The 22,516-nt window shown below is 34.1% G+C and overlaps 1 protein-coding gene across 1 annotated transcript in view; it reads left to right on the forward strand.

Annotated features, from left to right (window-relative positions):
• The window catches only part of ELOVL2 (ELOVL fatty acid elongase 2), a 102,562-nt gene that overhangs the window by 39,252 nt on the left and 40,794 nt on the right, over positions 1-22,516 (forward strand). The window contains exon 2 of the mRNA XM_051970689.1: positions 21,678-21,741. Within this exon, the coding sequence (XP_051826649.1) occupies positions 21,678-21,741 (64 nt within the window). The remainder of the gene's footprint in view (positions 1-21,677; positions 21,742-22,516) is intronic.

Consider the following 22,516-nt stretch of genomic DNA (forward strand, 5'->3'; position numbering starts at 1 on the left):
TTCTCCAATTGATGGGCATCCATTCTGTATGTGATATTCTAGTGTGACACTCATACATATCATCTTTTGAATTTGCTACAGGAGAGGGAAGGTAACTAATCTGGTGGGGGCCTTGTGACTTTCTAAGGATCTCAATGTAAAATGCAGGCTACCCATTGGTGATCTCTCACTGCAAATGTCCTTCAGTTCTTTTTCCTCCACTTTGGAAATGAAATATCAAATCTAATTTTTCTCCTAACTCTCATTGCCATTTCTGTTTGACTCTTGAAAGTCAGCTTTTTTATTTCAGTTTTTTTAGCCTCTTGGACCAAATGGAGGAGAAAATGTAGAATAGTTTCCTTTTAAAAATCCCTCTCCTGTGCTGTGCTGTGTGATAGCACATAAAATCAGTTAAGTATCAAAACTTGGTGATCAATAAATGTTTTTTTTCTCTAGTATCAAATTCATAGCTTATCATTACATATCCATGATTACCAGATATGTGGAGGATCTTCAAGTTCCTTAGCACAGAGAGCTAATTAGCATCTGGTACTCAAAGCCTTAAAAATGTTCTCTAGCTGGAAGTGTAAGAAGTTAATCGATGGTGAAGAAAGCTTAGGAAAAGAGTCATCATGTATGTGCCTTCCTGTTAGCTAAGCTAATCTATCTCAGCCTGAGCTTTCTTCTGAAAGGGTTACATAATATATGGAAGTGCTAAAGTCTTACCAAAAAAGATTAGAAGCATGTACATTCGTAATATTGATATAGCTTTGTGACAGTGAATCCCAGCATCATTGGGAAATGAAAATATTTGAGAACCAATTTTAATTGAGCCACATACACACAGATATTTTAAGTAAGTCATTTAGTTTCAGCCACTTATAATAGCAGCCTATCTACAAAATAATCTTTAAGGTGAGGTTAGTTAGGTATTTGCTAAACCTCACTTTGAATTCAAAAAACATTTATTAAATTACTATTGTATGTAGAGAATACTAGAATTGGAATCAGGATGATTTAGACTCAAATCTCACCTCCACTATTTACTAGCTGTGATCTTTGGCAAGTCACATAATTACTCACAGTCTGAGTTTTCTTATTTGTTTTTCTGTTTTTTTTTTTTTTTTTTTTTTGGAAAATTATCTTTTTTTTCTCTCTTTTTTTGCTTTCTTATTTATAAAATGCAGATGATAATTCCTATCTCACAATGTTGTCATGATAATTGAATGAGATAATGTATATATAGTTCTTTGCAAATCTAAAAGCATCATATAAATGTAAGTTAATATTACTATTATTATTGTTATTGTTCAAGGCCTACTTTGTTGCCTTATCATGGGGTGGAAGTGCCCTTGAATTCTCAAGTAGAATACATGTTCTAGCAGATACTGATAAACTGGAAACCAGTACCAGATCACGTTCAATGAAATCTACCACCAGAGCCTAGAAGTTGTAAAATTTAAATGTGCAGACCGCAATGTGAGGTGTTGAGAGGTTAGAAAGTTTAGATAAGATAAAAGGTCTTTGTCTGATTCTGAGGATCACTTTCTTGAAAGTGGTTGAGCTATAACTTGGCTCAAGGAGAAGGTAGTTTCCTGTTGGTGCTGAAAAGATCCAAGGGTCATATATATAAGAAAGAAAGAAAACAAGCTTTTATCAAGCACCTACTATAGGCCACTATAATAAGTGCTTTATAAATATCTCATTTGATCATCACAAAAACCAATCCTGTAAGGTGGATGCTGTTACCATTCCTATTTTACATCTGAAGAAATTGAGCTTTGACTTACTTATAGCTAGAAAATGTTTGGGGTCAACTTTGAATTCAGATATTCTTGACTCTAGGACCAGTGTATCAGCTAGTAGTCTCTAATAAAATTATAAATCTTTTATTGTCACTAAGATAAAATATTTAGAATCACTCACCTCTTTTACCCCCAGGACTCAAACTATATGTTGTTCTTGTGAAGTTTTCTTTCTCTTTCAAGACAGTTCATGATTTCATGATTTCATTTTTATAAAAATGTTGGTGGGGGAGTAAATTGGAAAAACAAAGGGTTGAGGAGGCTAGACAAGTCACTACAATTATGATTTGCTCATATTGCCCTAAAGAGGAATCTGCTCACTCCCATCAAAGTCATGTTATGATGATTAAGGTGTCTCTGGGTACCTCAGAGAATTCATTTCCTAATGCTTATCTATTAGATCAAAAAGGCTAGGTGAGCTAGAGAACATTTTTAAGGCTTTGAGTACCAGATGCTAATTAGCTCTCTGTGCTAAGGAACTTGAAGATCCTCCACATATCTGGTAATCATGGATATGTAATGATAAGCTATGAATTTGATACTAGAGAAAAAAAAAACATTTATTGATCACCAAGTTTTGATACTTAACTGATTTTATGTGCTATCACACAGCACAGCACAGGAGAGGGATTTTTAAAAGTGTATTTCCAAATACATATAAAGATAGTTTTTAACATTCACCTTTTTTTTTTTTTTTTTTTGGTGAAGCAGTGGGGATTAAGTGACTTGTCCAGGGTCACACAGCTAGCACATGTAAGTATCTGAGGCTAGATTTGAACTCAGTTCCCTACTGACTCCAAGGCCAGTGTTATATCCAATTGTACCATCTAACTGAAGGACTAACTGTCCTTCATCATTTACCTTTAGACAACCTTGTGTTCCAGATTTTTCTCCCCTCTCCTTCTTTTCCCCTTTCCAAGACAGCAAACAATCTGATATAGGTTAAATATGTGCAGTTCTTCTAAACATATTTCCATATTTGTCATGCTATGCAAGAAAATGAGAGGGAAAAATATGAAAAAGAAAGAAAAGAAAAACAAACAGCCATAACAAAAACAAAAAAGGTGAAAATACTATGCTTTAATTCTCATTCAGTCTCTATAGTTCTCTCTCTGGATCTGGATGTCATTTTCTATCTCAAGTCTTTTGGAATCGCCTTGAATCACCTCATTGTTGAAAAGTCAAGTCTATCACAGTTGATCATCACATAATCTTGTTGTTACTGTGTATACAATGTTCTCTTGGTTCTGCTCACTTCACTCAGCATCATTTCACATAAGTCTTTCTAGGCTTTTCTGAAATCAGCCTACTTATCATTTCTTATAAGACAATAATATTCCATTATAATCATGTATTATAGCTTATTTAACCATTCCCCAATTGATGGATATCCCTTTAATTTCCAATTCCTTGCCATTACAAAAAGGGATGTTATAAACATTTTGTACATGTGGGTTCTTTTCCCTCTTTTATGATCTCTTTGGGATACTTTCCTAGTAGAGACATTGTATGATTAAAGACTATACACAATTTTTTAGCCCTTTGGGCATTTATGGGTCCAAACTACTCTCCAGAATAACTGGATCAGTTCACAACTCCATCAACAATGCTTTAGTGTTCCAATTTTCCCACATCCCCCCCAACATTTATTATTATCTTTTCCTGTCATCTTAACCAATCTGAGAGATATGAAATGGTATCTCGGAGTTTTATTATTTATTAATGTCTTAATTTGCATTTCTTTAAACAATAATGACTTAGGGCATTTTTTTTTATTTGACTAGAAATGGCTTTAATTTCTTTTTCTGAAAATTGTCTTTTCATATCCTTTGACCATTTATCAATTGGAGAATGGCTTGTAATCTTATAAATTTAAGTCACTTCTTTATATATGTTAGAGGTGAGGTCTTTATCCTGTTACACTAGCTGTAAAATTTTTTTCATTAGCTTTTTGCGTCCCTTTTAATCTTGGCTGCACTGGTTTTGTTTGTGGAAAAAGCTTTTTAATTTAATGTAATCAAAATAATCCATTTTGCATTTCATACTGTTCTTTGGTTTTTCTTTGGCTATAAATTCCTTCCATCTTCACAAATCTGAGAGGTAGACTATTTCTTGTTCTCCTAATTTGGTTATAATATAACCTTTTATGTGTAAATCATGAACCCATGTCAATCTTGGTATAGGGTGTTAGATGTTGGTCATTGCCTAGTTTCTGCCATATAATTTTTCAGTTTTCCCAGCAATTTTTCAAATAGTGAGTTTTCATCCAGAAATTTGAGTCTTTGAGTTTATGAAATACTAGATTGCTATAGTAATTGATTACTGTGTCTTTATGAACCTAATCTATTCCACTGATTGATCCACTATTTTTTTCTTAGCCATATTGTTTCCTTTTTTAAGGAATGGTATGGCTTAATGGAAGCAATGAGATGGAATTATGAAACTCATTAGGATTACCTCTAGCTCAGTCATATATTATGTAAAAACTAGAGATTCTCTGTCTCCTATGGCTAATGAAAATCACAATGTAAAATTATTAGTCAGGATAGACTGTAGCTGATAACTTCATTTTGTAAAAAAGTTAATTAAATGGCTTTCAAAGTTGTTGACAGAAATCTTTCTCTGGATTTTGAAGTGTTTTGGGAGATAGAAGAACCACAAAGTCCTTATAAATTGCTACCTCTAACTACTTTTGAATGGTAGGATTACAGTTTGGAAAAATAGTCTAAAGAACGGATTGGTAAACTCTTAAAATCACCACCTCCATGGATAAAAGTATCTGAGGCTCCAGAGCTTTCTGTACTCCTAGAAGATGGCTTTTTATAATATCATACACAAACAATGTAGCAATGAGGATGAGGATGAGGATATATCCTTATCAAGTGTTTTTTGAGCAGAAAATGTTCTTTCACACTATGCAGAAGAACAGTACATGATGATTTACAGATAACTTCCTCCCACTCCATTCCAAAGAAATAAGTATCATACTATCTTGGAGATAAAAGGAACAATCCTTAGAAGGTGCATAATCTAACCTCCCATTCCAAAATAATGATCATAGAAATATTCACAATTTGTTGGTGATTTATTATTACTAAGGGTCTTACATACATTATTACATTTTGTCTTTCTGGCATCACAATGAGGTAGATATCAATATTATTAAATCCATTTAATAGCTGAAGAAACTGAGGCCCAGAGAGATTAAATACGATACTAAAAGTCATGCAGTGTAGATCAGTTGGTATTCCCCACCCTTAAATCAATACTAAAATGTCCATATGGATCTAGTTTCTAATCACACTTGACTTTTGAAATTAATTTTTGTTAATATATATGATAGTCCTGAAGAATTATACTTGGCATTTTGCTAACATGATAAGACTATTGGCATCGTTAATAAATCTACTTTCTTCTCTTAAGTGAATTCTCTAAAAAGGTCCCATAATATATTTGGGCATGATTATGCAATTGTTAAATTTAAATTAGGAAACTGGAATTGAAAAACTGGCCCATTTTTTCTTCTCCAAACTCACTAAAAGCCTTTCTTTGTTCCAGTCTTCACAAGGGCACTGCTTCTGGATACAAACTAGCCAACCTGCTTCCCTTCTGGTTAGTACTTGATAACCAGAGCACATACAGACAGAATCTCCTTTCATTTCTGTTTCTAATTGTGAAAGAATTTTATTTTCCTCCCTGCCCAATAATTTAGAAGCTGGAATAATTCCAAGATCTCCTAGAAAACAGAAAACTAACCTTAGCTAAATTCTCTAGGGAATTCTTTCTTCATTCACTACTTCCTATTTAATAAAAATTTTAATCATTTTGAATGGCAACTTTAACATCGTTTTTAGCTTTATCATTCCTTTGGTGGATCCAGAATCACAGATTCAGGGATGCAAGGGACCTTAGAGATTATTACGTCTGGCCTCCTTTTATAAGCCCAGAGAAGTTAAGTGACATGTCCAAAATCAAACAAGTTGTAAACAGCAAAGCTGGGCTTTGAACTCAAGACTATTAACTGTACATCCAATGTTCTTCCCATCATACTATGTTATAGATAATTGTTGAATGATTTGGTATGAGATACAGGTCATTTGTCTTCCTGTACATCAAATTTTATTTGCCTTATAAAACATAAGGCACTTTATTCAAGCAAGTTTTCTAATTCAAGCAACTGTTCTTTAGTGAATATATCATTCTGCATGCCTTTTGTGTACCATTGAATAGAAGGCTAAAAATACTCTACCAAAATGACTGAAGAACATATATAATATTATGAGTGTAATGTACATTTATATAGTATATAATATACAATTTAAAGAGCATATTCTTTCCAACAGCCCTACAAAGTAGTGAATGTATAATTATCCCTATTTTACTGAAGAGTAAATTAAGGCTCAGAAATTGTTGTTGTTGTTTGTCCTTTATCATTCCATGATAGATTTGGTGATTTGCCCAAGTTTACACACTTAGCAAGTGTCACGGTCAAGATTTAGAGTCACAAAAACTGTTATCCTGATTAGTGAGTGTTATATAGGTGGACTCCAACTATGGTTCACTGGATTCTGCAGCCATCCTTTTGCCACTTTGCTAATTCAGATATACACTCCAACATGCTTTCCTATTCCTCTCCATCCTTCTCTTCCCAATTAAGTCAAAACCATTATTACAATTAGAGTTTGCCAGTTTATTCCTCTATGGCTTAAATAAAGCCAACCCACTATATAACTTTTCAAAATAAAATACTCACTTCCATCTATTGTATTTCCTCCCAGTACCTGACTCATAGTAGGCATTTAATCAATATTTATTGAACTGAAAAATATAGCTTCTGAGATTGTATTATTTTTTAAAATTTACATTCTTTGCATTTAGCATAGTGTTTGAGGCATAACAGTTGCTTAATAACTGCTTGCTCATTTACCTAGAAAAGATCTGAAAGATTGTTAATCCAAAGTCTTCAGTTTCCTTATGAAAAAACTTAAACTTTACAGAGGTTAAGTGACTTTGCAATGCTCAGACACTAAGATTCAAACTCAGGTGCTTTGATTCCAAATCCAGTGCTTTTTGTATTAAGGTGTTTGTACCAAAGACCTTAAAATCCTGATATTTCTGACTCCAAGTCATTGTTTTTTTCCAATAACTTGCTGCCTTTCAGAAATATTCATTATAGAGTATCACTTGACCACTCAAGGAAACCAGTGCTCTGAGCAAATAATTTTGTTAACTAAGATTTAATCCCCAAACTCTTTTTTTTTAAAATTAATACCCTTGTTGAAAATCTTTTAAAGTTAAATTTACCTTAATGTGCACAGTCTATTAAATAGACCATTAGTAAACCTTCATATTTGGGGCTTTTGTGCCCCAGGTACAAAATTCTGAACATCCTATCTCAATGCATATGAATAAAGTATGGGAAATTGGGTTGCCTGTAGAAACTATTTCCAGCATACAGACTGAAAGTTGTTTGCTGGGATATTTTTTGTTTTGTTTTAATAATTTACAGAATTCATTGAATGTTAAACCTATAAGGGAGCTAAGAATTATGTAATACTGTTTTACAGATGACAAAACTGAAGTTCAGAGCAGGGCAGTGACTTTACTATTACATTACCTTTAAACCAAGTTCTTCTGTCTCAGGTCTGTTCCTTCATTGGGCTTCTTCCCAAAGCAGGAATAACTTGTGTTCTTGTCTTTTGCTGCTTTCTTTTGCCTATGTCTTTACAGTAACCTTCCAAATGGTATCCCTGTTTGAAACCTCTCTTCTCACTAATTCATCTGACACACAGACACTTTGACTAAAGATGTAATGAGTTAGTTCTTTCCTAATAGAATTGTCCAAAAGTAAATGGGCTACCTTGAATATCTCTAAGGATCTTTAAGCAGAAATGGAAACTAATTGTCAAAAGTGTCCAAAAAAAAAAAAGATTACTTTTCATTCCTAGATTGGATTAAATTATCTCTGAGGAACCTTAGAACTCTAATAAGATTATATCCTTTCTTCTAATTCCTTCAAATTGCCAACATAATTTTAAGTGTATTTGTACAGTAACTTAGGGTTGTTGTGCCCCCCAAAGTAAATAAGACATTATTAGTGAGGACCTTGGACATTAACAATTATATTTTGAAAAATTCAACAATAATCTCCAAAATTTCTGCTCCTTGGGACTGCGATTGGAATATTTTATATCAAAAGTTCTAAGAGGGGGTAGACATAGGAAACAAAAATGGGAATATAAAAGAAGTTCTGACGAAATTTTTTTTATCATATTTGAAATCACTCTTCCATAGAGGGGCATGATGCTACCTGAATTGTGGTAAGGGAAGTCCATGAACCAAATTGGCAAATGAGTAAGAGCACGACCAAATCCTTCTGCTTTCACTCCTGTGTGATTAGCCATGAAATTCTGATCAGGTCAGCCAAAGGGGACAGTTACAAATATTTGATTTGAAAAATAAATGTTCCCCTAAGATAAGGCAGATTTTATAGCAAACATAAGGCTAAAGGTCATTATAACAACAAGGATGAGATGTTAGGAGCTCAAAATGCAAATATATCCTGTACTAATTTATTAATACTGAGAGAAAATTACATCTTTCACTTAAGTTTTTCTATTACGCTCTTTGCATTCAGAAAGCAATCATAGATTCTTTTTTTTTAATTTTTTATTTAATAATTACTTTATATTGACACTCGTTTCTGTTCCAATTTTTTTCCTCCTCCCTCCCTCCACCCCCTCCCCTAGATGGCAAGCAGTCCTTTATATGTTGGATATGTTGCAATATATCCTAGATACAATATATGTTTGCAGAACCGAATAGTTCTCTTGTTGCATAGGGAGAATTGGATTCAGAAGGTATAAATAACCCGGAAAGAAAAACAAAAATGCAGATAGTTCACATTCGTTTCCCAGTGTTCTTTCTTTGGGTGTAGCTGCTTTTGTCCATCATTTATCAATTGAAACTCAGGTCTCTTTGTCAAAGAAATCCACTTCCATCAAAATATGTCTTCATACAATATCGTTGTCGAAGTGTATAATGATCTCCTGGTTCTGCTCATTTCACTTAGCATCAGTTCATGTAAGTCTCGCCAGTCCTCTCTGTATTCATCCTGCTGGTCATTTCTTACAGAACAATAATATTCCATAACATTCATATACCACAATTTACCCAGCCATTCTCCAATTGATGGGCATCCATTCATTTTCCAGTTTCTGGCCACTACAAACAGGGCTGCTACAAACATTTTGGCACATACAGGTCCCTTTCCCTTCTTTAGTATTTCTTTGGGATTCATAGATTCTTTATAATGGAAATAATGTTAATAATGAAATACTTCAACCCCTCTTGAGATTTTCTTTCATGTACTCTGTAGCTATCTTTATGTACATAGTTACTGGCATGTTGTTTTCCTGTTAGAATATGAGCTCATCAAAGGTAGGGACTTTTTTTTTTTAATAGCTTAGTGCACTTCTTGCCACATAGTAAATGATTATTGATTGACTGACTTAGTATGTAATATGTGGACTTCTGGCATGGATGTTTAAATATGTTTTCAGTTAATTAACAAGCATTTATTATACATTCAGTATGGAGCCAGGAATTGTGTTAAATGTAGAAAACAGGGAGGAAAATAAATCCCTCTCCTTTACCAAAACAAAAACCAAAAAACCTTTCTGCGCTCAAGAATCTCTCATTCTTTCTTTTCTTTTCTTTTCTTTTCTTTTTTTTTTTAAAGAATCTCTCATTCTGATGAGGGATACAATGTGAATAACTGTGTACATACAAGATATGTACAGAATAGATGGAAGGTAATCTTAAAGTGAATGGTGTAAAACTTTCTGCAGCAGATAGTATATGAATTAAGTCTAGACATTTGGGAGGCTAATGAGTGGAGAGGAGAGAGTAGAATATTCTAGGAAAGGAAAATGGCCAGTGGGGGAGGGGGGAAAACTAGGAGATGGACTGTCCCATGTGAGGAAAAACAAAGAGATATAATTAGATTGAAAAAATGGAATAAAGTATAAAAAGGTCAGAAAGTTAAGAGGCTAGATTGTGAAGGGCTTTAAATGCCAAACAGAGAACTTTATATTTGACCTTGAGAACATAGATTTGTTGAGTAGAGGGATACATGGTTAGATTTATACACTTTATTCATTTCAGCAGCTGAATAAAGAATGGATTAGAGAGGGAAGGAAGGCCAATTAGAAGGCTATTGCCATAGTACAGGCAGGAGGTGAACAAGGTTGTACTAGGTTTATGGTTGTGTAAAGGAAGAGAAGGAAACATATATCAAGTATATTGTAAAGGTAGAAATTACTAGATTTGACAACAAATTGGATATGTGAGGTGAATTTCAGTAAGGAATCAAGTATAGGTAATGAGAGGATAGTGCTAATTTCAATAGTTTAATAGTGAAGATGGGTAAAGGAGAATTTGGGGGAAAAGAATAATAAGTTGAAATGGATCAGTTGAGTTTAAAGTAGAAAATTCTCTGGGACATCTAGTTTAGGATATCCAAAAGGCAATTGATGATTCAAGACTAGCACTTAGGGGAAAAAAATGATGGCTAGATATATAATTCTGGAAATAAACTGCCTAGGAATGATAATAAGTCCATGGGAGCTGGTGGGATCACTAAATGAGAGAGTATAAAAAGCAAGGATTTTTTTTTCCTGAGGCAATTGAGTTAAGTGACTTGCCCAGAGTCACATAGCTAGGAAGTGCTAAGTGTCTGAGACCAGATTTGAACTCAGGTCCTCATGACACAGGGCAGACTGTGTCACCTAGCTGCCCCTGAAAGCAAGGATTCTTAATTGGTTTGTGTGTGTGTGTGTGTGTGTGTGTGTGTGTGTGTGTGTGTGTGTGACAGGTCCCCATGGGAGTCTAATGAAGCCTATGGGCTTCTTATCAAATATTTTTAAATGTATAAAATAAAATACCTAAGATTACAAACAAAATCATTGATCTCAGGTTTAGAAAACCTTGTATAGAGAGATAAGAAAAAAGGGACCACGGTAGACCTTTGGGAGACACCCACATTTACTGGGGCATGACTTTGAAGATCTAGTAGATGAGACTGAGGAACAGACATAAATGAGGGGAGAACTAGGAGAAAATAGTGCCAACACTAAAAGATCAAAGAGTATTCAGGAGATCATCAACAGTGCCAAAGCTTGCCAAGAAGGTAAGAAGGATAAAGATTGAGATAAAGCTATAAGATTTGGTAATTAATCAATCACTGGTAACTGTAGAAAACAGTTTTAGTTGAACGATAAGATTAGAAGCCAGAGGTACAGAGTTTTCTTTAAAAACTTTGATGGAATTGTCCATCAAAAGAGTATGAAAATAAAGTGGAGATAGTTGAATTATCTGGAGATTTTTTTTTAAACAATGAGTATATTTATAGGCAGCTAGGAAAGAGCCAGTTGATATGTTTAAGATTAGAAGATTAAGGAGTGGACAGGGGACAGAGCAATGTGTTGGAGAAATGAAGAGGAGAGGTATGTATGAAGGAGAAGGACTACATCTTCATTCAAGAAAAGAGTGAAGGATAATGGGGAAAGATGCTTATGGAATACTGAGTACAATCCTAGGTGTCACAATGTAAGTGGAACATTTCAAAACTAGAGAGAATTCAGTCAAAATAAGCAGGGTAGTTTAAGAAACAATGGAGAGAAATGGGATGTTTGGCCTAGATTAGAAAAGACTTGGAGGAGGAGGATGCTGATCGTATGTCTTCAAATATTTGAAGGGCTGTCTTATGGAAAAAAAGAGTAAATTTATATTGTGTGGCTCTAGAAGATAGAATTAGTGCCAATGGGGGAAGGCACAGCCAAGCAAAATTGGGTTTAATATAAAGAAACAACTTTCTCACAATTAGGATTAACAATTAGAGCTATCCAACAATGGAATGATCTGCTTTACAAAGTAATCACTGGAAGAGTTCAAACAGAGACTAAATGACCATCTATCAGGGATGAAGTAGAAGAGGATTTTTGCATTTGATGGAAAGTTTGAAAAAATGACCTCTTAGATCTCTTCCAAATCTTATATTCTTTGATTTTTACTTTTTAAGCACCTACTTTGAGCCAGGTACCATGCTAGGTGCGGAGAATAAAAAGACAAAAAACTGAGTTATCTGGAAATGATTCAAAAAATTATTTACTTAAAGGAGAATACTGATTCATTATAATTTGTTGGGTGTTTAATTACTGTAGCTTCAGTAAAAGCGAAGAACAATCAATGACTCAGTAACCTCTCTGAAAATGTGTCTAAAAGTGCTGGCACAGATTCATCCTACCATCACTAGCCAATGATTTAATGACCACAGGGCAGATGGTATAGGTAAGGGTTTATGACTGGTTTCCAGTTCCAAACATACTAGTGGTGCTGGAGCAAACTCATCTGGACACCATGACTAGTTAATGATTGAATGTCCTTGGGGTAGTTAGTATCGATTTATGGAAACTACTATTCTGAAATCTACTATTGTGGCATATATGGACGTATAGGGAGGGTGCACAGTAGAATTTGAAAAAAACACAAAAAACTTGGTGGTCCCAGGATAAAAGTAGGAACAAAATCTTAGTTTATTGACATTCATTAAACATTGAATACCAATGATTATACACTCTCCTCTTAACATTAATTTTTTGAAAAGTTAATCACTTATGGGCTTTAAGTTTAGTATATGCTTTACTCTTTCCTTCTTTACTTTTTAAGTCAGGAAACTAGTTAGCATAATTCTTTAGTTTACATCTAACTTCTCTGTGGTTATCTTTGTAAAGCATATTTACTTTACAAGTATTAGCTGAACTCAGTTGAGCTGTAAGAGATGCTTTTCTTTTCATTTCAATCGTGTCCAGCTTTTCATTACTCCATTTAGGGTTTTCTTAGCAAAGATACTGGAGTTTACCATTTCCTTCTCCATCTCATTTTACAGATGAATAAACTGAGGTAAATGAGACTAAGTGACTTATTCAGCTAGTCATGCAGTTAGTATCTGAAGCCAGATTTGATCTCAAGAAGATGACTTCTTGACTCCAGGCCTAGTAGCATTTATTGTGCTATCTATCTGCCCTTGCTTTCCTTAGAGTATGACAAAATATATTTCTCAAGCAGTAACTATGTTGACAGTGCTCTTCCTACTCCATCCCCACCTGTACCCTACAACTCCCTAGAGCCTGAAAATTATCTGTCTGGTGTCTAAGAAATGCAGACAAATGCATCAATCTAGAAATAAAATAGGAGGGGGAAAAAGAGCTTATCCAGCTCTGAGAGATATCTATATCATTCACTCACAAGAGAATAGAATATTTTCTAATTTGTAGTTTCTGCAGCATCTCCTTAATGCAGGGGAAGGTCAAAAGTACATTGGCATAACTTCAAGAGGGGCAGATGCCCAAAGATTCTTCCTCTTTTTAATTGGCCCAATGAGGGAGAGTATTATTAGGTCCTTTTTTCTTCTTGAAAACTAGTGTTAAATCTTTTCCTAAGCAACTAATTCTAAAAGAAGAGCAGCTTTATTTTAGTGTCCCTGATTGGCCCCTCCATTCTGAGAAGTAGTATGGTGAAGTGGAGAGACATAATCTTGGATACAGGAAGATCTGGATTCAAGTCTTATCTCACAAACATAGGGGCTGTGTGACCCTAGGCAAGTCATTTAACCTGTTAGTAACATCTAGACATTTCTATTAAGTTGCAAAGAAATAGTAATCTTCACTGGTAGAAGAAAGTTTTCTTATTGAGAGTTCCCTATACCAATGAAATCATGGGTCCAGTTTAGAAGGGGAAAAACAATTATCTAGCTAATTAACTTGTATATAAAGCACTGACAAAGACCTGTCACAATGTAGATGAAAATCACAGGGGTATTCTTAAATTATTTCAGTCCTCCTACTTTTGTAACATTATGTCACATTACTAATATTGCTATTCTACTATTGCTCTTTCTCCTCTTCCTCCTCCCATCACCACTATAAAGAGATAACATTTATATGGTATTTACTATGTGCCAGGCCCTATGCCAGGCACATCACAAATATGGTCTCAGCCTCACAACAACCTTGGGAGGTAGTCTTCCTGATTCTAGGCCCAACACTGCATTACCTCTCTGCTTGGGTATTGGAAACTTTCATAGCCTGATTTATTTGCATCTTAGATAAGCTTGAAGAACAATTTCATTCAGATATCAAGAAAATAGAACTTTTGTAGAACATGGAGATGATTTTAAATGAGTTTCTTTTGTAATAGTACCCTTTTACAATCACTGAGTGATAAAAATAGTCCATATATATAATAGAGAATTAGGTTTTAAAACATACTAAGAATCACAAGGAAAGAAAAAAAAACTACCATCCAGACAAATTGGTTCTTTGGGTGAAATTTTTGTCTAAACTGCTTAATCAAATAATAGCATGATTAAGAGATTTTCCTTATCTTTCAGATGTGTCATTCTGTTAAAATGGTAATTCATATGCCAAGATTGGCTCTCGGGAAAATTGTGAAGTAAGGAGAAGTTTGCTTTTAATGCACTCCAGTCTCTTCTATCCATGTTCACTTCATTTTTCTCTCATAATACTAGTCTCTCACCTGTCTGATCTTCATTTTTTCAGTTAATCGTCAGCTAATCTGCTAAACTGAAAATTTTGTTAAAGTGTTAACTTTATTGCTTGAATAATTGGAGCTGTCCTAAAATGGGATGAATTCCTTCAGTAGATCTTGTATTCCCTGGAATTGAAGATATCCTAACCAAACTTGAATGACCAACTACAGGAATGTTATAGAAAGGGAATGGCTCTTGTCCCTATATATTTATGTCAAGTTCCTATGTATCTTGGATCTTTAGACTTAAAGATATTTGATACATTTTTTTCCAGTTGACAACTTTTCCAAAAAACTTTTTTTTAATCTTATTAATTTCACCTTTGATTCTCAGGATTTATAGTTTGGTACTCAACTTGGCAATTTTTAATTTGTTCTTTTTTCTAGGTTTTTTTCCCCAGTTGTATGCCCAATTCATTGATCTGGGTTTTTTCCCCCATTTTATTGATGTAAGAATTTAGAGAAATAAAATTTCCCTAAGTACTGCTTTGAGTGCTTCCCATAAATTCTGATATTTTATGTTGTATCTAATGAACTTTATTAATGAATTTAATGTCTTTTTAATTCCCTTTAATGAAATTATTGATTGTTTCTATGATTTATTCTTTGATCCCATTATTCTTTAAGATTAGATTTAGTTTCCAATTAATTTTTAATCTTTTTCTACTTCCCTTTGTTGAATGTTTTTTTTTTTTGCATTATAATCTGAAAAAAATAATTAATATAATAATTTAATACCTTTAACTTTCTGCATTTAATTTTGAGGATTTTATGTCTTAATAAATGATCAGTTTTTGTAGGTGCCATATATTCCTGAAATAAAAAATACATTCTTTTCTGTTCCCATTTAGTTTTCTCCAAAAGTCTGTCATATCTAACTTTTCTAATATTCTGTTTACCTCCTTAGTTTCTTTCTTGTTTATTTCTTGGTTGAATTTATCTATTTCTTTCTGCAATTTGCTTAAGTTCTTCTTTAAGAATTTGGACATTATATCATTTGTTGCATATATGTTTAGTATTGATATTGCTTCATTATCTATGTTACCTTTTAGCAAAATGTAATTTACTTCTTTATCTCTTTTAAATGTCTATTTTTGCTTTTACTTTGTCTGGAATTGGTTGGGATTCCTACCACTGTTTTCTTCTTGTTGTTTGTTTGTTTTTACTTCAGCTGAAATATAATATATAGTGTTCCAACTTCTTATCTTAATCTGTGTGAGTGTCTTTCTGCTTCAAGTGTGTTTCTTGTAAACATGTTATAAGATTCTGGTTTTAATCCACTTTTCTATCTGCTTCCATTTTATGGGAGAATTCATCCCATTCACATTCACAGTTAAGATTACTGTGTACTTCTCTCTATATTCTTCTTCTTCTTGTTTGTCCTCTCTCTCCTTTAAACCTTTCCTTCCTCAACAGCCTCACCTGATGTTCCCTTCCTTCTATCATTCCCTGTCCCACCCTTTACTTAATCCCCTATCCTCCAACATCCCTGTCAGGTAAGATAAATTTCTATATTCAACTAATTGTGTATATTATTACCCCTTTGAGGCAATACTGATGAAAGCAAGGTTAAAGTGATGACCATCATCTACCTTTCCATCTTCAACTCTACTGTAATAGATCTTTCACACCTCGTCATGTGAAATAATTTACCCCATTCTACCTCTAGTTTTTATGTCATTCCTTCAAATTCACCTTGTACTCATACCTTTTATCTATGTATATATTTTTAGCAGCATTATTAGTGACAATATCTTCCCATGTAGAAATATAAACAATTTAGTTCTATTGAATTCCTTATGATTTCCCTTTTAGCTGCTTATGTTTCTTTGGGTCTTGATATTGGAGATCAAATTTTTTGTTTAATTTTGGTCTTTTCCTTATGAAAACTTGGAATCCTTCTATTTCATTGAATGACCTTTACCCCCTTGGATATAGTATGCTCAATTTTGTCAGTTAAGTAATTCTTGGTTCTAGTTCTAGTTCTTTTGCTTTCAGAACATCATATTCCGTGATATGATCACTGATCTTGTAATACTTACTGTTTTCAAGACCTGCATGATTCTGATTATGGTTCCTTGATATTTGAATTGTTTCTTTCTGTCCATTTGTAAGGGTTTTTCCCCTTGACCTGGCAGTTCTGAAATTTGACTATAATGTTCCTTGGAGTTTTTATTTTGGCTTCTCTTTCCTGAGATAATCAGTGGACTCTTTCAGTACTTATTTTGCCTCCTGATTCTAGGACATTAATACAGTTTTCCTTGATAATTTCTTCAAGGATGTTGTCCAAGTCTTCCTTTTGATTATGGCTCTCAGCTACTCTTATGATTCTGATATTGTCTCTTATGGGTCTGTTTTTCAGGTCAGTGAAAAAAACTGAGATATTTTAAATTTTCTTCCATTTTTTTCACTTTTTGTATTTACTTGATTATTTTAATTGTCCTATAGAATCATTAACTTTCACTTAACCAGTTCCAACTTTTAGAGTGTTGTTTTTCTCAATTATCTTTTGTACCTTTTTTCTAATTGGTTAATTATACTCTTTAAGGAGTTGTTTTCTTCTGTGGACTTTTGTATCTTTTTTTCCATTTGGCCAATTCTCCTTTTTAAGCAGTTGTTTTCTTTTTCTAGTATTGACTTTCTTTTTTTTATAATCTCTCATTCTTTTCCCCTTTTTCCTATTCTTTCTTTATTTGTTTGTTTATTTATTTATTTGTTTGCTTGTTTTGCTGAGGCAATTGAAGTTTAGTGGGGTCACACAGATAAGAAGCGCCAAGTGTCTGAGACCAGATTTGAATTCAGGTCCTCCTGACTTCAGGACTGGTACTCTATTTACTGCACCATCTAGCTGCCCCTTCATTTATGATTTTTAAGCTCCTTTTCTAGCTCTTCCATGAGTTCTTTTTGGGCTTAAGACCACTTTCTGTTTTTCTTTGAGGTTTTGCCCATAGGTTTTTTGACATCCTTGTTTTCTCCTGAGTTTGTGTTTTGATCTTCCCTGTTACCATAATAACCCACTATGGTCAGATTCTCTTTTTTGTTATCTTTTTTGGCCTTTCTTTTAACTTTGTTTTGAATTTGAGCTCTGCTCCCTGTGGTGGATGGAGCACTGTTTCAGGCTTTCTGTGCCAAGTGCTGCAATGTTCTTGCTGTTGACCTGCTGCTGTACTGATGTTGTTCTAAGACACACTTGTGACCTTTAGGTCTGGTGCTTCACTAAGGGGATGTGGTGGGAGATGACTGGTGCTGCTGTAGGAATCTGTCATCTTAACTTGGTATTGAATCAAGGTCCTTGTAGTGGTATCTGGCATGGGCTGAGACTGATGTGTTTCTTTGTTTCCCTGAGGCTATATTGAGCATACTGGTGGGTACTTGCTTGTCCAGGGTATACTGAAGCACTTGGAGGTTCTCAGAGCCAGAATCTACCCATTCCCCTCAGTATGCTGAGATATAGGCTGATCTTGGCCATTGCATGCTCTACCACACTGGAGCCCAGGATTTACTACTGTTTTACTAAGGTGGGACTTGCTTCTTCCTGTCCTGGACTAAGCTCTCCCTTTATCTGAATGAGACAGATCTTTTCTGCTGATCTTCCAAATTTCTTAGACTCAAAGAGTGTTTTATCCCATCTTTTTGCTGGTTCTACTTTTTTTAGGTTCTGTTTTAGGATGCTATTATATAGTTCTTTGGAAGTGAATATGGGAGAGTTCCAGCCATAATATTATTGCTTTCTCCACCATCTTGGCTCCTAAAAATTCCTCCAAAACACTTTTTCAAAGCTTCCTGAATCTTTAAAAATTCCTGATGACAATCTGGCACTACTGATGCTATAGTTTCATCAATCCAGAGCTGGAAGAGACCTTAGAAATAACTTTATTCAGCTCCTCTTATTTTGGGGATAAGGAAGATGAAATCCAAAAAGTTAAGAAACTTGCCTCAAATCACATTGATATTATAGAAAATGGAAGAATCAGTATTCAGACCAAGACTGGATTTCAGATTTTTTTGCTGTGTCATGCTGAAAACCCTCAGCATTCATTTCTCTATATAGTATCACATCTGATTTTCCAATCTAGATTTTGCCTTGGTTTGACCTGTTTATCTGATATCTTTATTATCTCTATCTTAAATGCATTTCTAATATATCTTAAGGTGTTCTTTAAGGAAGATTTTCAATAATATGCATTATTTAATCTTTTTAAGACTATAATGGTACCATGGTGAGATCCAAAATCTACAGAACTGAGGAGTGAGAGGATAAAGAGATTTACCTGCTTCTATTAAGTGTTTTATTAAAGGCCTACTCAAGAGGCAGCTAAATGACACAGTAGGGGCTTGAGTCAGGAAGATGAATTCAGATACTTCTTATCTGTGTGACCCTGACTTTGTTTAACATCAATCCCCTTAAAAGGGCAAATAATAGCATTTACCTCTCAGGCTTGTTGTATGAATTTAATCATAAAATATTTATAAAGTTCTTGGCTCATAGTAAGAGGTCAAGTAGACTTCAGTGCTATTGGAAAGAAACTGTTTACTCTTTAAAAAATTGAAAAGTACTACTTTCTGGAAAATCTTATATGCATATGATGCTTAGATTGTGTTTATAAAATACACTAAACATTTATTGTACATCTACTGCCTGCAGAATATTGTGCTAGGAGCTACACAGGTGAGATAAGCATAAGATTGCAGGAACTATTAAGTTCCTGAAGCTCCTCAGTTCTCTACATCTCTTGATGAGCTTCTTCTGAGTTTGATAAGGAGATAACAGAGATAGAAAACTATTCAGCTTTTCTCACTCTCATTACCCACATAAGTTCTCCTCATCTATCTTCCTTTTCACTCACTCTTTTCCTTTATTTTCCCCTCAACAATCAAGCATAATTGACATGTAGGCTGAGTAGAAAAAGATAACCAGACTTACACACTTTAAACAAAATTCCTGTTAGTATAAAATCAAATAGATTTCACCAGTTGTTTTTCCATAGCCTTATCACACTTGGATACCTGATGAATTCAGCACCCAAGAAAGGGTTTCTTACTAGTATCTGTTATGAGAGGAAGATGGAGAAAAGATACTTCAATAAGATTGACATTCACCTTTGGTCTCAAACTCATTGATCAAAGACAGGTTCGTCCAGTGTGGAGGGCAGCACAGATTACATTTTTTTAATCCTGAAAAAGCAAGTACATTCACCCTTGTTTTGGTGCCAGAAGCCTCCAAGTTCCTTGTATATTAGGTTTAAAGGTGGTCACATTCAATGAAAACATCCAGGTTCCTTGTATATTAGGTTTAAAGGTGGTCACATTCAATGAAAACATCCAGGTTAGTTTGAAACAGATCCCCTAAGCCATGGTTTTAATCTTCTTCATGAACCCACTTTTTTGATAATCTGGTGAAATCTTCAGGTACTTCCTTAGAAAAATGAATTTAAATATATAAAACAAATACATAAGATTATGGAAATACAATTGTCAAAATATATATTTAAAAACCCCCAACAAGTTCATGGATCCCAGATTAAATACCTCTGACCTAGAGTGACCCAAAGATTTCATTCAGTGGAAAGCTCGAGGGCCAGAGGGTAAGGTACAACTAACTCTGAGTGAAGTACTCAGGACTAAAATATATAGAGTCTCTTTTCAGCAATTATGTCACATTATCAGTTCTTTTTCAGGACATTTCAGGTTTTGAAAGTCAGAGCCATTTAGTTTTACAGATAGACCTTTGGACTTGAATAGGCTTCACATTCCACATCAGCCTCCTGGAATTGAGGACCAATTGCCTCATTTTCTGTGTAGGTAGGGATAGAATAGTTGCCAAAAAGATCCTATTGTGCCTGAAAAGTCCTTACTCCCTCATTTTGACTTATTGAATTACTATCCGTTTGTTTTAAAGCTCAACTCAAATGTCATCTCTTCTCTGAAGGCTTCCCTTGGTCTATAGTACCTCCCTCACTACTCTTTTGTGGTAGTCCCTCAGATTATGTCTTCTTCAGACTATTCTGGATCTTTGATTCAATTCTGAGATATGAGCTTATAAAGCTGCTAGTTACATCCATTCCTGCTTCTTACCCTTTGGTATGCTCACTCTGAGTCCCTGGACTGAAAGTATCATTGGAGTCCTCTCATGATCATATCTTATCCTTAGTGACGGAATCCTTCCTTATGTTAACTTGGGCTGGAAAAAGTAATTTTTCAAGGCTCAGTGTAGTACATTTTCTAGGTCTTTGTTGCATAGTTCTAAAAAGAATTGGATTTATTGTTTTCCACCTTGGTTACTGTTTTGTGTATATCTATCCTATTCTATATTAAACTATGAACTCCATGAGGATAAAAGACTAAATCTTATATAAATTTTAAATCTCTTCCAGCACCTCATACAGTTCTCTGGATAAGATATTTGTTTAGCAAAATTGTGTTGGATAAATCCTCCTTGAGGCAGGCGTCTTCCTTTTCTGCAAACAAAATAATAGACTCTCCTTTTCCACACTGAAGAAGGCACAGATGATTTAGGCCTTATCTTGTCCTCTCTAAGCAGCTGATGAAAACAGGTTCTATAGTAACTGTAGATAACATCTTAGCAGATCACTTAAGCAAGGAAATGACAGATTCTCATGAATGGGAGTAATGTCAAACAGGAGAAGACACCTTATCCTAGATCTTCTAGCTTTATAATGGCATTCTTCTACTCCCAGGTAAGGATAGAATTGTTACATGGTACATTAAAAGAATAGTATTACTCTTAAGTGGAGTTTCAGATATGCACTGAGATATAAAAGATGATATTGAGAAAAAATTACGTGGAAAGGTAATGAAAAAAACCCCAAACTTCTCACATGTATATAGTATTTGAAAAGATGTTCTCCTCTCTGATGTTTCATAAACACATTCAGGCAAGACTTGAGCGAAATTTTCCTTTCAAAATTGTACTTGTGCCCTCTGAATCTTTTAAGGCATTTGGGACAAAGGAAGTCAATGAAATTTGGATCAGTAAACCTGGGACATTAATAAGTAAGAAATGAGTTGAGCTCCTATTTACCATGACTAGCATGATAAAAAGCCTAAGACAATTAAAGAAGCATTCTTTTCCTTTCAATACTCACAATCTGATCATGGATATAGAGGCATTTTTAATCCCTTCTCCCCTTCTTTTTTCACCTATTTCAAATTAAAGGTCCCAGAGAGAGCTAAGACCTTGTGATATTTAGCTGTCCAAAGTCCTTTGGGTTTCTATATTTCTCAAAAAAAGAAATTTAAATTATCTATCATTTATTTTTTCAGGAGCAGCTAATAGCTTTTGACAATGAAGTCAATGCATTTTTGGACAATATGTTTGGACCTCGAGGTGAGTGAAGTGATTTTTTGGGGGGAGGGTCTACAAATTGACTTTTGAAGGGGAAAGAGTATTATTCAATTATAGGAATTGAATTGTCCATGAAATTTCTTTGATGAAGATAATAAAATATTTTCATTTATATAACAACCTATGTAGCATATTATTAAATTAGATAAATTGATAATTAAAATTAAATATTCAATATGTAAATTATTGAATTAAGTGAATTATTAAAATATACAAAAATTTATATAGTAGTTTTCAAAGCACTGGCATATTCATTATCTTATTTAATACTCACAGAAAACTGCTGAAATAGGATTATTTCTCCAATTTATGAGAAAGTTATAGGTTGAATTTATTAAAAGTTTTAAAAGAAAAACAAGCCATCCGTAAGAGACCCACAATAGTCCTCTTTTTCTTTTCTATTGTATATATGGAAATGCCCACTTTCATTGATGTTAGTTAAGTTCATTCTTCTTTATGTTTAAAATAGAACTCAGAGAAAGAGGTGGATCCTCAAGGCTGGAGTAAGGAATTTTTTCCTCTGTGCTGTTTATTGCGTTTTAGCCTTATGACTAGAGACTAAGTGAATGACTTTTAAATTGCCAGTCCTACTAATGTAGTGAGTGGAGTCTAGGGACTATTGATAACAATCCCTTTGTAACAACAAACAACTTTGTAAAGGCAATCAATTTGAAAAAATATCACAACTCATATTATTGTAATAACCAACCACTACTGAAGAGGATTTGTCAAGATCTTTATTACCTGCCTCCCAAAT

The sequence above is a fragment of the Antechinus flavipes genome, chromosome 1, assembly GCF_016432865.1.
Source record: "Antechinus flavipes isolate AdamAnt ecotype Samford, QLD, Australia chromosome 1, AdamAnt_v2, whole genome shotgun sequence".
Taxonomy (NCBI): domain Eukaryota; kingdom Metazoa; phylum Chordata; class Mammalia; order Dasyuromorphia; family Dasyuridae; genus Antechinus; species Antechinus flavipes.